Here is a 14,972-nt window from a genome sequence, read left to right as displayed (position 1 = left end):
CTGAGACAGGAACACTTATGGGAGATTCTGGAGTGGCGCCTGAGACAGGAACACTTATGGGAGATTCTGGAGCGGCGCCTGAGACAGGAACACTTATGGGAGATTCTGGAGTGGCGCCTGAGACAGGAACACTTATGGGGGATTCTGGAGCGGCGCCTGAGACAAGAACACTTATGGGAGATTCTGGAGCGGCACCTGAGACAGGAACACTTATGGGAGATTCTGGAGTGGCACCTGAGACAGGAACACTTATGGGGGATTCTGGAGCGGCGCCTGAGACAGGAACACTTATGGGAGATTCTGGAGTGGCGCCTGAGACAGGAACACTTATGGGAGATTCTGGAGTGGCACCTGAGACAGGAACACTTATGGGGGATTCTGGAGCGGCGCCTGAGACAGGAACACTTATGGGAGATTCTGGAGCGGCGCCTGAGACAGGAACACTTATGGGAGATTCTGGAGCGGCGCCTGAGACAGGAACACTTATGGGAGATTCTGGAGCGGCACCTGAGACAGGAACACTTATGGGAGATTCTGGAGCGGCACCTGAGACAGGAACACTTATGGGGGATTCTGGAGCGGCCCCTGAGACAGGAACACTTATGGGAGATTCTGGCGCGGCCCCTGAGACAGGAACACTTATGGGAGATTCTGGAGCGGCCCCTGAGACAGGAACACTTATGGGAGATTCTGGAGCGGCACCTGAGACAGGAACACTTATGGGAGATTCTGGAGCGGCGCCTGAGACAGGAACACTTATGGGAGCTTCTGGCTGTAATCAACAGTGGAACACCAAAATATTGTTTTTGAGTGGAGGTTTCTTGTGTGCACTGCACAAACCTATTCCTAATGCAAATGAAATAGGCATGAACATAGCCTATAAAGTTAAATAAAGGTTAAATTACATTTTTTATTTTTTATTAAATGTTTCCCCAAAATTGTTAATTATGAGCACATAATTTACACAAATGTAATGTTGAAGCTAAATTAAAATCCATAAATAGTTTATTCACCCTTCAGAGTCTATTTAAAAGAGACTATACAATACATCTGAAAGGAATCCGACCTAATCTAAACCCTTTTACCTTACAGAGCACTAAATGATAACTCTTTGCCGTGAGCGTTGCGTTGAGGTATAGTACAGTACAGTGTTGCTCAGCTAACTCAGCGTTTTATACAACTGGGCGGTAGATTCTTCTGGAGCTGCATCGAGCATAAAAGGCAGCACGCCAGTAGGGAGAACAACAGAAATCAAATAACTGTGACCATGAACGGAAAGGTACTGTAATGTGGGGCTGTGATCAAAGTCTGTGCACAGTGCTGAACTATTCGTCAGCTGGCATTGGAACTATGACTCTAGGATGCATCAGAGCCCATTTCCAAAGGGAAATATATCCTTGATGTGTGTGTTTTTAGATTCAGAACACTATGATAACTACAGATTACTTATAATGACTTATAATTATAATCATGGTTGCATTGTTTGATTTTGTCAGACACATAAAAATGATTATGTAGAATAATTTCTGAACGGGATAGAATGTATGAGTTTTTGCACATCAAGATCAATTGGTTTCACGTCAAGATGTTTAGACTTTCAACGCATACTTTCTCTTTCTCCAGATTATCTTCTACGAGGAGAGGAACTTCCAGGGCTGCTCCTATGAGTGCAGCAGCGACTGCTCCGAGCTCTCCTCTCACCTGAACAAGTGCAACTCCTGCAGGGTGGAGAGTGGCATGTTCATGGTGTACGACCGGCCCAACTACATGGGCCACCAGTACTTCCTGAGGAGGGGAGAGTACCCTGAGTACCAGCACATGATGGGCTTCAACGACTGCATCAGGTCTTGTCGTATGATCCCCCAGGTAAGCAGTTCTGCAGACAGAGCACAACAGACCACAACTATTCACAACCACACCACAATGACCACAATCATCGATGCCATAAAACTATCTTACACTCCAAAATCGAAGTCTGTCTAAAGTTTTCACACCTCAAATGTAATCTAAAGTCAACATAAAAACACATCCCATGCCATCGGTTGTGTAGATCCAGCTATATGCCTCAACTGCAAATGAATGGAAAAGATAACAATTATACCATATGGTGCTTATCTTTTTCATTCATTTTAGATTGTGGCATATTGCATTGTATGCCATCCTATCAACCAAGCTCATCCTATTCAGTTAATAGATGCGTGAAATGTGTTATCTTGTTTCCAATAGCACAAGGGCCAGTTCAGGATGAGGATCTACGAGAAGGAGAACTTCGGAGGCCAGATGCACGAGGTGATGGACGACTGTGACTCTATCCAGGAGCGTTACCATATGCCCGAGATGCAGTCCTGCAACGTGATGGACGGCCACTGGGTCATGTACGAGCAGCCCCAATTCAGAGGCATGCAGACCTACCTGAGGCCTGGAGAGTACAGGAACACAAGAGAGATGGGAATGGGAAATGATGAAATGAGGTTCCAGTCCATGAGGCGCATCAGCGGCGATGCTGCCTTTTAAATGTGTGACTTTTTAATAAACATTTTAAACCTTCATTTTTTGCAGCAATTTTCTTACCTTATTTCCACAAACCACTGCGCTGTAAATTACTGTTATTTCAATATAATACTCTAACCACTAAAAAGCCACTATAAGCAACTATTATACTGCAACCACTATAAACACTAATATCAGCTGTAATGTATGTAAACAAAAATGTCCCTTTTTCCCCAAATTCTATAATCCTTATATTTAGTCTTAAAAAACCTCTAGCCTATTCTAGGCACTTGACACTGCCTTGTGTATGGGTGTTTTAGAAAAGATAAGCTCTTAACACCGGAATACTGCCGACTACGCCAAATGAGGATCTAAATAAGAAATAAGACTACGCCACTTTTTTGTAAAAGGCAAGGAAGGTCCTCTAATTAGCTAAAAAGATGAAGCATGGAAATCAGACAGGCGCTCAAGTGATCAATTGTTTTGTTCACTTTGAGGAACTTCAGCTTTGAGGAACTTCAGCATTGAGGAACTTCAGCTTTGAAAGCTCAGCTCAGCACATCATACTGTCCTTACTCAGACATAATCAAGCATGTTGCTGCTATAATAAAAATAAGGACATTTCACACTCACAAATTCAACTCTTAAGAACTAGTGACAACTTGTCACAACCCTTCACACTACACAGTGGCCATATTTATCAAACCACTTCCCACTTACCAAATAGAATATGTGGTAATAATTTCTATGAGGCATACATAACTCCTTATAAGTGCCTTAGTAATGCATTATAATACACTTATAGTGCCTTATAATACTCGCTATAAGATATAATAATTTATCATAAGTAGTTATAGCTTTCTTACAATACATTACTATAATGCATTATCAGTCTAAAAAGCATCATGCATTATTGACCTACCTAAAATGCTCTGTCCCAGACCTGCTGTTTTCAACTCTCTAGAGACAGCATGAGCGGTAGAGATACTCTGAATGATCTGCTATGAAAAGCCAAATGACATTTACTCCTGAGGTGCTGACCTGTTGCACCCTCGACAACCACTGTGAATATTATTATTTGACCCTGCTGGTCATCTATGAACATTTGAACATCTTGGCCATGTTCTGTTATAATCTCCCCCGGCACAGCCAGAAGAGGACTGGCCACCCCTCATAGCCTGGTTCCTCTCTAGGTTTCTTCCTAGGTTCTGGCCTTTCTAGGGAGTTTTTCCTAGCTACCGTGCTTCTACACCTGCATTGCTTGCTGTTTGGGGTTTTAGGCTGGGTTTCTGTACAGCACTTTGTGACATCAGCTGATGTAAGAAGGGCTTTATAAATACATTTGATTGATTGATACTTAACAGCATTAATTTGAACTGAGCATGATTTATAACATCAGCCTTTTGGTATTTAAAACCGGCCATTACTCCTGCTCCAAGAAAACTAGCTAGCTAGCTTGATCCCTGGATTTTGGAAGGTGCAGCTAGAGTAGAGTAGCTACAGTTTATCTAGCTACAGCTTATGTCATCTTTAACTCTGCATTGTTGGAAATTGACCCGTAAGAATTTCAGAATTTTTTTGGTTAGTCTACACCAAAAATTGGATTTGATTTTGATTCCTTTTGATTAGACTATTTGAGTGAGTCAGTAGCTAATGTTGGCTAGCTACATTTCTAGTGGCACGAGGTATTTGCAAACAGCACAACATTGTGTGATTAGCTACGAGCTAGCTAGCTAACAAGCTGGCTAAGGTAGAAATGTCTGAGCTGCTAGCCAACACTGTGTTGTATTTACCCAAGTTAGCAGGACTAGGTAGCTAACGTTAGCTAGCAACAAATATTTGGAAAAGCTAGGCACCTGCCGACACTTACCTAGCTAGCTAACTGTTTGCTAGGAACACAGCTGACTGTGAAGATTGCTAATAAGCTAGCAGAGGCTGAAGACATGACTGATGCTAAACATATAATTATCAAGCTAGCCGAGTCAAATTCATCTTTGACCTAAATATAACACTAATAGGTAGCTAGCACGAAATGTGAGTGTTCTTTGCTAGATTTTCACATTCTTGCAATGATATAATGCATTGTATGCCTTCTGGGCTTATAATGCATTATATGTATTATCAGGATGGATAAGTACTTATGAACAATTAGTAAGTATGATACAACTCTTTGTATTATAAGACATTACATATGCACTTATAAGGCATTATATGTATGCCTCATATAAAATATTAACAAATATGTTTTTACACAAATGACGTCTACCAAAACAATAAACTATTTTTTTAATTTAATAAACACATTTTCAAATGTCAGTCAGATCACTCAATCAAATCTAAATTATTTCAATCAATGGGGGTGACTGGAATACTGTGACTAAAGGAATAGTACATATCTGGCATAATCAGGAAGTGAGGCATGTCCAGGAAGAAGGAAAGTGGATCCTGAGGAGAATAACAAGCTCACCTTGCCTAAAACACTAACTTACTGTTGCTTGACATCAAATTTGGATAAAAGAAACATTCACAGCCTTTATAAGAACTACACAAGTGCTTCACAAATTATCCATAAGCTCCCGAGTGGCGCAGCAGTCTAAGGCACTGCATCTCAGTGCTAAAGGCGTCACTACAGACCCTGGTTCGATTCCAGGCTGTTTCACAACGGTCCGTGATTGAGAGTCCCATAGGGCTGTGCACAATTGGCCCAGCGTTGTTAGGGTTTGGACGGGGTAGGCCGTCATTGTAAATAAAAATTGGTTCTTAACTGACTTGCCTAGTTAAATACAATTTTTAAAAATGTGGTACTAAATAAAGGGTAAGGTTAAAGGACATTCCATCTGGTATTTTGACAAATGTGGCATAACCCTTTTACTATATTTTATATAGCATCTCATTGCTAACAAAGGCTTTACAATGCCTTACAAGTTGTAGTTCCTTTAAATGCACGGTGGATCAATAGCAGGGTCAGGTTCAATAGCAAGGTCAGATTCAATAGCAAGGTCAGATTCAAATGGATATATATATACAGTATGTGACAGTGACAACAATGGGTATTTCTCAATATGCATACTACTGTGCTCTGAGCTGGCAAATTGGAGCACAGCACGGTTGGAGTGTGAGTCCAAATCAGAGTATGTGAAAGGGGAATGGACTATGGCTGCGAGGGGTTTTGAGGTTAAGTCAGGAGGAGGCCACCCACACTGTTCATTGGTAAGACAACAGACAATGGATAATGGACTCCAGGCTGTTTGGCAACAAGGACGAAGTGGGCTGATGCAGAAATAGGCATGAAGTCTATATAGACCACTACACCAAGTACTGCTATATAATAGCTTAATTTCTTGCAACAAATTCAGTTTTGTTTGACTATTGGTCATTTTTGACCAATTTGTATTTATAAATACATTTCTGTTCAGAATTAAAATATCAACTGAACTGATTTCCAATCAAAGTTCAAGACAGCAAATTGGTTTTCCATTTCACTCAGGGAACTAGAGATTCACTGAAAACAAACGCCAGCCATAACGTTGTCTACCTGTACATTACTCGTGCAATAATTTACAGGAAACATGTTAATTTAGCCTGTTTTCACTTTGAAATGAAAAACATAATCACAGTCAATCAATCACTTATCACTGAACATCTAAAGATCAAATATTGTTTTCAGTGATGTCTCTGGCAGAACATGTCACTGCGTTAAATTGAGAGGCAATGTACAGTACTATACATTACCAGCCTCTCATAACAAGAAGTTTGCTCTCTCATATCACTCACTCATTATGATGTGCATAATGTTATGTTATTATAATAATATTATACAGTAGATGGGTGCCCTTTGAGGTAAATGATCATGACCAGAGAATTTTCTTTTTTTCTCTCTGTCATTCAAACAGCAACAATCCAAAAATGGACCCCACCATGCACACAATGGGGAGTAATAAAGGATTTAGCTGGAAACCATTGTGTAAAGGGGCCCCTATGCCATTATGCCAACTCAGGACTTTTCACAATGGAGCTGGGGGTTCTTTTGACGTTAAGCCAGGTATAAAAGTACCCAAGGACGGAGAATACGCTATACATCTTCAGACCAAGTATCACCGTATATCTGTAGGCTACCCAAACAAGAGTCACCATGACCATGGGAAAGGTACGCCAACCTACAGTCTCTCACCACTGAAGAAACTTTCAAAATTGCAGTTGAACTTGAATTTTGAACTTGTCGTATTACTGTTTGGAGTCAATATTATTGTTTCTTTTGACCTCCAGATTACCTTCTACGAGGACAAGAACTTCCAGGGCCGTTCCTATGAGACCAGCTCAGACTGCCCTGAGTTGACCTCCTACCTGAGCAGGTGCAACTCCTGCAGGGTGGAGAGCGGCTGCTTCATGGTGTACGACCGCTCCAACTTCCAGGGAAACCAGTACTTTGTGAGGAGAGGAGAGTATGGTGACTACCAGCGTATGGGCATGTCTGACTGCATTAGGTCCTGCCGAAACATCCCCATGGTAAATAAACAACTAATTCATATGTTTCTGTAATCACTGATAGTAGTTTCGATTGGATAAAATAGTTATAATTGGAATAACATTTTATATAATTCAAAAGAATTCTAATGGCTTTGGTTGTTGTGGTTTTCCATTACAGCACAGCGGCCAGTTCAGGATGAGGATCTACGAGAGGGAAAACTTCGGAGGCCAGATGCACGAGATGATGGACGACTGTGAGAACATGATGGACCGTTACCGCATGTCCGACTGCCAGTCCTGCAATGTGATGGACGGCCACTGGCTCATGTACGAGCAGCCCAACTACAAAGGCAGGCAGATGTACCTGAGGCCTGCAGAGTACAGAAACTTCAGCAACATGGGAGGAAGCATGGGCAACATGAAATGGCAGTCTATGAGGCGTATCATGGATTCTTGTTAATTCACTGTTTGATGTGAATATTAGGTTTATAATAAAGGCTTGTATAAAAGCATCTGACATGACGTGACGTTGGAATTATTAATTGTTTATAATTACGTGATTAAATTAATCATTATTAAGTCATTAACCTGGGGCACCATGTGAAAGTTTGGTTTTATTGAGTTTCTATTTCCCAAATTAACTCAAAGAATATCAGAATATCGATTTTACAACAGTCGCTAATGAATTAATTTCCTCTACAGTCTCATCCTGAACGTCTCATAGTCCAGGAATCTGCACAAACCCGAGTCCCACTAAATAAATCCGTACCACACCAATTGAGTTGATTATTTATTTACTAACAAGCTAAAATTATAATATAAGATACACAAACACACAGTCTAGGCTATTGATTAGAACGTAGTACAATGAAACAGGTCCCTAGCGGGCCAACACAATATCACACATGTTACACAAAATGGGGATTTCAAAAGAGAGAGAAAGAGAGAGGGTACGAGAGAAAAGCACACTTGGGTACATTTGTAAACTATGCTTAGTTTAACCCTAACCTTAACCCGAACTGCCGCTCTCATGGGTCAGAATATAATGATGTAATTACGTGTCGAAGGTCTCCGATGGGGTATCTCCTTGTGGACCGAGTTCCGAATTCTCCTCTGATGGTGACACTTCTGTTGTTACCAGGTGTAACTCTCTAATTGTCCACACAATGTCAGTGTCCTTTCTCTTCATGGTCTGTTTCCTCACCCTTGTTCTGAAAGGGGGTCTTCTGAGTACGGTCAGCTGTGTAGCTCAGGGCTCCAGTGTAGGAATGAAAGCAGTGTAGACACATGATTCCTTGGAGAGTGGTAACCAGGTGGTCCTGCTTGAATTCACCCTCTTAGACACAGCTATTCATCCGTAGCATAGATTAAGACGTTCCTTTGTCTTCTTCAACCTCGTGTTACGTTTTGGGGTTACAACTAATCGGACCTTGGCTGCAGCTCGTGGTCACCTAGTCTGATATGTTAATTCTTAACTCACATGTTTTATACCCTCGGGTCAGAAATGGGCCTTTCCGCCTTTAGGGCGTAACTAGTTACGAGGCAAGGTCTGGATTTTACTCACATACAATTTAGACAACTAACTTCACATTTCCTCTTTACAAAAACATTTGACTTGATCTGGACATTTTCCACACAATGTACAGTATGCAAACATCAGGTACATATTGTGAATACTCTTCAAGTTACAATGTTTTCGTTATAACATCGTAATTTAACTTTTAATAACATAACAAAAATGACATTCATTTCCATATTCCATCTATCGTCATTACCACCATTTTGGCTGACGAGACATATTGTTCCAAAGTCCATTTATTGCATGTTACTGTTCTGAGGTAGGTTCTCCATAGGCCCATCATACATTCTATTCCTCCAACCTGAGAGGACAAAGGGATGTTTTCTGCTGCCTTAAGATTTACAATGGGCGTGAGATGTCATTAAAAAAAACACCTCCATACCTCTCGATCTCTCCCCCTCTGGTGGGTGTGAGAGATGTCTCTTGTAGGAGTGTGGTCCATGGTAACATGATCCGAACAGGCCAGTCATGACACATCCATATCAAATTCAATTGATTCAATGTTACAGGTCATTTTATTATTTGAATACAAAATAATGTTACATACAATCTATTCCCAAGAAAATATGCTTGCAATCTATAACAAAAATATGATCACTGTTTCTTCTTGTGGTTCCAAAACCGCAGTAATAGTATATTTTTCTCCAACACATAATTTATATATTCACTTTTTTTTTAAATCTTTTTTTCCCACCTTTATTTAACCAGGTAGACAGTCGAGAACAAGTTCTCATTTACAACGGTGACCTGGCCAAGATAAAGCAAAGCAGTGCGACACAAACAACAACACAGTTACACATGGAATAAACAAACATACAGTCAATAATACAATAGAGAAAGTCTATAGACAGTGTGTGCAAATGAGGTAGGATAAGGGGGGTGAGGCAATAAATAGGCCATGGTGGCGAAATTATTACAGTATGGCAAATTAAACACTGGGGTGATAGATGTGCAGAAGATGAGTGTGCAAGTAGTGGTACTGGGATGCAAAAGAGCTAAATAAATCAAATAAATAACAATATGGTGATGAGGTAGTTGGATGGGCTATTTACAGATAGGCTATGTACAGGTGCAGTGATCTGTGAGCTGCTCTGACAGCTGGTGCTTAAAGCTAGTGAGGGAGATATGAGTCTCCAGCTTCAGTGATTTTTGCAGTTCGTTTCAGTCATTGGCAGCAGAGAACTGGAAGGAAAGGCGGCCGAAGGAGGAATTGGCTTTGGGGGTGACTAGTGAAATATACCTGCTGGAGCGCGTGCTACGGGTGGGTGCTGCTATGGTGACCAGTGAGCTGAGATAAGGCGGGGCTTTACCAAGCAACGACTTATAGATTACCTGGAGCCAGTGGGTTTGGCGACAGATATGAAGCGAGGGCCAGCCAACGAGAGCATACAGGTTGCAGTGGTGGGTAGTATATGGGGCTCTGGTGACAAAACGGATGGCACTGTGATAGACTGCATCCAATTTGCTGAGTAGAGTGTTGGAGGCTATTTTGTAAATGAAATCGCCGAAGTCAAGGATCGGTAGGATGGTCAGTTTTACAAAGGTATGTTTAGCAGCATGAGTGAAGGATGCTTTGTTGCGAAATAGGAAGCCAATTCTAGATTACATTTTGGATTGGAGATGCTTAATATGAGTCTGGAAGGAAAGTTTACAGTCTAACCAGACACCTAGGTATTTGTAGTTGTCCACATATTCTAAGTCAGAGACGTCCAGAGTAGTGATGCTGGACAGGTGGGTAGGTGTGGGAAACGATCGGTTGAAGAGCATGCATTTAGTTTTGCTTGCATTTAAGAGCAGTTGTAGGCCACGGAAGGAGAGTTGTATGGCATTGAAGCTCGTCTGGAGGTTAGTTAACACAGTGTCCAAAGAAGGGCCAGAAGTATACAGAATGGTGTTGTCTGCGTAGAGGGGGATCAGAGAATCAACAGCAGCAAGAGCGACATTATTGATGTATCTTCAAACCATCTGTATACTTACAAGCCCATACCAATCATATCCAGATTACATTTTATATCTATGCAATATTCAAACCCAATGTCAACATACAGTAATACTTCAAGTTACTCTAAAATCATCTTCCTCTCATAACACTGAAAACTCTTCTACACAGAGGTCATTGGTAGCCTAGTGGTTAGAGCGTTGGGCTGGTAACCAAATGGTTGCTGGTTTGAGTACCTGAGCCAACAAGTAAGGCTTTTAACCCTAATTTGCTCCAGGGGTGCCGTACCACTATGGCTGACCCTATAAAAGACCCCGTTTTCCTGCACCTATCTGGTGTATGTGACAACAAAACATATCTATTTTTTATTTATTTATTTACAATTAGAAATGATTTGTACTAGGTCTGTGGGCCTTTTTCTGAGTTAAACAAAACTCTACTAGTTGACGCCACTAGTTGGTCCCTTCCTCATTAATAGTTTGGCATGGAAGTGTTTGGTGACGTGATTATATTTATTATAGTTTTATCTAAAAAATATAACTTTTTAAATGTTTAAAAATATATATTTTTATGAAATTCACTGAGGAAGATGGTCCTCCCCTTCCTCCTCTGAGGAGCCTCCACTGATTGGTATGGTGCTGAAGATGATGAATATGAGGTTACAAAGTGGTTAAAGAACCTAATAAAGCTTCAAATCCACCCTTTTGTTATAAAGAATGTTGCTTGTGACTTATAAACACATAAACTTGTTTGTTACTTATATTTTCTTTGTTTAGACACGTACTAGTATGTCCCCATCGATTAGTAGCTTCACTTTATTGTCTTTGTTTAGACACGTAGTAGTATTTAAACCTTGGAGGGATTAAGCCTATAGACCATCTCACAGTAGGAGGATTTGAAGCCAACAAAAGCAAAAAGAGACAGAGAGTTTATTATGCTGACCCCATAGAAATGAAGGGTGGCTCAACTGTAAATATGCAACGTATAAAAGGTCGACTGCAACACTAAATGAACACAAACATCCCCATGGGAGCGGGTTTCTAATGACTCTAAATACAACATGTAGATTAGATAGATAATGGATACAGACAACAGTTCAATTGTAATAGTTAGAGAAGTATTGGCTCTGCATACAGCTTGATCTTACATGACAAAGTTGTCGTCTCTGCAGGGAAAACAGTGATAGAGCTGATGTTTTGGTCAATGTTTACTTGACCTCTGACCCAGATCTGCAAGGGCTGTTGTTTACTTTACCTCTCTCACCCAGATCTGCAAGGGCTGTTGTTTACTTGACCTCTCACCCAGATCTGCAAGGGCTGTTGTTTACTTGACCTCTGACCCAGATCTGCAAGGGCTGTTGTTTACTTTACCTCTCTGACACAGATCTCCAGGGGCTGTTGTTTACTTTACTTCTCTGACCCAGATCTGCAAGGGCTGTTGTTTACTTTACCTCTCTGACCCAGATCTGCAAGGGCTGTTGTTTACTTTACCTCTCTCACCCAGATCTGCAAGGGCTGTTGTTTACTTTACCTCTCTGACCCAGATCTGCAAGGGCTGTTGTTTACTTTACCTCTCTGACCCAGATCTCCAGGGGCTGTTGTTTACTTTACCTCTCTGACCCAGATCTGCAAGGGCTGTTGTTTGGCCAACACCAGCTACTGCCTACCCAAACCGGCCTTGCAGTGGCATTCCTCACGTATGTACAAATGCTTCAACTATTTTGATACCTCCATTTTGCTGAGATTAACATTTTACGTAGCAGGGACACCATTTAAAGCAGAATTGTGAGTAGTATGGCCATTGCCATGTGATTCATTACAAAATATGATTACAGAAACAGAGTTATTGCACATATTAAATGAGTGTGGCCAAACCACTTCTGTTTTTTGTTTCTACCTGGTAGTTAATTGCACTCACCTGGTGTCCCAGGTCTGAATCAGTCCCTGATTAGAAGTAGAGGATGAAAACCAGAAGTGTTTTGGCCCTCCAGGACCAGAATTGAACAGCCTTGAATTATAGCATTAAATTAGAGTATTACGTTTTCTTGGTTTTATCAAAACGTCACAATGTAGAGGAACTGAGTAAGTAACACAAGGCACATTGAATATATAAAAAATGTAATGACTTGACATTGGATGAATTATTGAATGATATGTTTTACAGTGTTTTTATGTTAAATCCACGCCGTCAGGTTTTCCCTTCAGAGAGCCAAGAGGAGGATTAGTGACATGGAGATGTTTCCATTTATAAAAGTTAAATAAAGAACTCCCCCTCCAAATGTACTGTGCACTTTGTTTTCCATAAAATGTGATGGTGTACATATAGGAAAACATCATTTTCACGACTATGATGCTTAAACCTGGGTTGGTACACAAAACTGGACACTTGTGTTACTCAGATTGGTCTGCCATTTCTACACCAGTTTCATTTCTTCATATAGAAATATAGTTGTTCATGTATCACAATCAAATCCCAATCTAGTCTAAAACAACATAGTTGTAATCGTCAAGAGATGATCACTCATCTACAAGACATTTTAGAATTACAATCATCCTAAATAAAATAAGCCTTTGTTGAAAAGGAAAATTGCTTACTTTGTTGACCACCTAAGATAAAAATACATTGCCGTGTTCACAGCATTCTCACGGGAAAAAACGCTGACGTGTTAAAAGTCAAACTATTTACATGACAATACTGCCGTTTGTCCATGGATTATAAAGTGAGGACGCACCTCCCAACCCGTGCTGAGTGCCAGTGAGACCAAAGCGAACCTTCACAATGGGAAAGGTAAGGCTGGTTTTTATGCTATGCATATGTTGTGCCTCTGCATTCCTCCATAGATTATTCTACTGAAATCAATAAAAGGGGATGAGATTCATTAAAGGTAATGTGTGCCTCTGATCAGGAATTTTAGTTTGTACAATATTTCAAAAGAATTCTAAATCTTGGGGCTTACTGCTGGGGAAGAGATCTGGTCTTACACAATAAAACACCTCAATTGATCTGTTTTTAGATAATTTTCTACCAAGACAGAAACTTCCAGGGTCACTCTTATGAGTGCGGTGGAGAATGCTCTGACCTCCATGCCCACTTCAGCCGCTGCAACTCCATCAAGGTGGAGAGCGGCAACTGGATGGTGTACGAGAGGCCCAGCTACATGGGCTATCAGTACTTCCTGAAGGAAGGCGAGTTCTCCGACTACCAGCGTTGGATGGGCTTCAATGACTGCGTCAGGTCCTGCCGCATGATCCCCCAGGTAAGAGACGGATTAAGGAAGAGGTTAAAGAGATCCCGTTAACTCTGAAGTATTGGAGCGATTCTAAAGTATTACAGGGACTTTTGGACCTTTGGTAGTTTGATCCCAAAACGACACAAAATCAACTGCTGGATTCTGAGCAGTGGAAGCTGGTGGAGAAAGAAATGGGGAGGACAGGCTCATTATCCTTCCCATTTCTCCCTCCACCAGCCTCCACTGACTCTGAGGTTGGACGTAGTCCACCACATATTCTTCTGAGATAGGCTGCACATGTCATCCCAATAGCACTCCTCTCTGTATCCACAGCACCAGGGATCTCACCGTATGAGAATCTTCGAGCGCTCCGAGTTCGGAGGACAGATGACAGAGTTGACGGACGACTGCCCCAACCTCTACGAGCGCTTCCATTACAATGACATCTACTCCTGCAATGTGATGGAGGGCTCCTGGCTTTTGTATGAGCACCCCGACTACAGGGGGCGCCAGTACCTGCTGACCCCGGGAGAGTACAGGAGATACAACGAGTGGGGAAGCATGAGCGCCAGAGTGGGCTCCATCAGACGTATTGCTATGTAAGAAGCTGAATGTATGACTCTTGAATCAATGACCAATGGGAAATCATGTTGAAATAAATCCATCCACACATTAGTGCCTTTTTTCCTGCCTTTTGTATTTTAAACCACAGAGAAAGAATGAATATGCAAACTTATCTGTTAGGTTGGTTGAACTTTTAAAATGTTTTACCATGAATTAACTCCCATATTACCGTGGTTTACTGAGTGAAACTGTGGAGTGAATCGACCTCAAATAGACCATGTGTGTACCCTAAATATCTCACATCAAATATTTGTATTTATTGGTTATTGTTCATGACAATTTGAGAATAATATGAAATGAAGACCCTACATATTTTGCTTTGACTCACATTTGTGTAATGTGTTACAGATGTAGGATCCTGATTTGATCACCCTGTTTCTGGTGAACTGACCTGCAATGCATTAAAAAAAGCTTCTGAAGTTTGTCATTTCCACTTTGACATTTCAGACGTGGTTTTCCCTTACGAAATATGTATCAACCCCAATCCACTAATTATAATCCACATAATAATTCACTTTTCCTGTTGCTGCAGGGTTATTTTCCTGCTGTAGCAAACTGTCTCAAATTAAGATCCTGCATCTGTACTCAGCAGAATCTGCTAATATTTTCATTCATGATACAATAGGGAAATGTCTGGGCAACTC

The 14,972-nt window shown here is 41.1% G+C and overlaps 3 protein-coding genes across 3 annotated transcripts in view; 2 read left to right on the top strand and 1 right to left on the bottom strand.

The window, feature by feature from the left end:
• LOC139532979 (uncharacterized) overlaps positions 1-14,972 on the bottom strand; it is a 41,368-nt gene that overhangs the window by 24,946 nt on the left and 1,450 nt on the right. The window contains exons 4-7 of the mRNA XM_071331122.1: positions 14,053-14,220; positions 6,835-6,896; positions 2,413-2,419; positions 1,609-1,785 (exon numbers count right to left, since the gene is read on the bottom strand). Of these exons, the coding sequence (XP_071187223.1) occupies positions 1,609-1,785; positions 2,413-2,419; positions 6,835-6,896; positions 14,053-14,220 (414 nt within the window). The remainder of the gene's footprint in view (positions 1-1,608; positions 1,786-2,412; positions 2,420-6,834; positions 6,897-14,052; positions 14,221-14,972) is intronic.
• On the top strand, positions 6,543-7,479 carry LOC139532662 (gamma-crystallin M3-like). Its single transcript, XM_071330565.1, has 3 exons — positions 6,543-6,637; positions 6,757-6,996; positions 7,136-7,479. The coding sequence occupies exons 1-3, from the start codon at positions 6,623-6,625 to the stop codon at positions 7,415-7,417; spliced, it is 537 nt and encodes a 178-aa protein (XP_071186666.1). The 5' UTR covers positions 6,543-6,622; the 3' UTR covers positions 7,418-7,479.
• Positions 13,190-14,379, top strand: LOC139532664 (gamma-crystallin B-like). Its single transcript, XM_071330568.1, has 3 exons — positions 13,190-13,262; positions 13,489-13,731; positions 14,038-14,379. The coding sequence occupies exons 1-3, from the start codon at positions 13,254-13,256 to the stop codon at positions 14,305-14,307; spliced, it is 522 nt and encodes a 173-aa protein (XP_071186669.1). The 5' UTR covers positions 13,190-13,253; the 3' UTR covers positions 14,308-14,379.

This window comes from Salvelinus alpinus, chromosome 10 (assembly GCF_045679555.1).
Source record: "Salvelinus alpinus chromosome 10, SLU_Salpinus.1, whole genome shotgun sequence".
Taxonomy (NCBI): domain Eukaryota; kingdom Metazoa; phylum Chordata; class Actinopteri; order Salmoniformes; family Salmonidae; genus Salvelinus; species Salvelinus alpinus.
Note: the sequence above shows the minus strand (reverse complement) of the source record. Positions and strands in the feature narration are given on the sequence as shown.

Bases quoted from the DNA above. Each gene is read 5' to 3' on its own strand.
- LOC139532662 (XM_071330565.1), top strand. The intron at 6,997-7,135 runs GTAAATAAACAA...TTTCCATTACAG, and splicing joins CCTGCCGAAACATCCCCATG to CACAGCGGCCAGTTCAGGAT.
- LOC139532664 (XM_071330568.1), top strand. The intron at 13,732-14,037 runs GTAAGAGACGGA...CTGTATCCACAG, and splicing joins CCTGCCGCATGATCCCCCAG to CACCAGGGATCTCACCGTAT.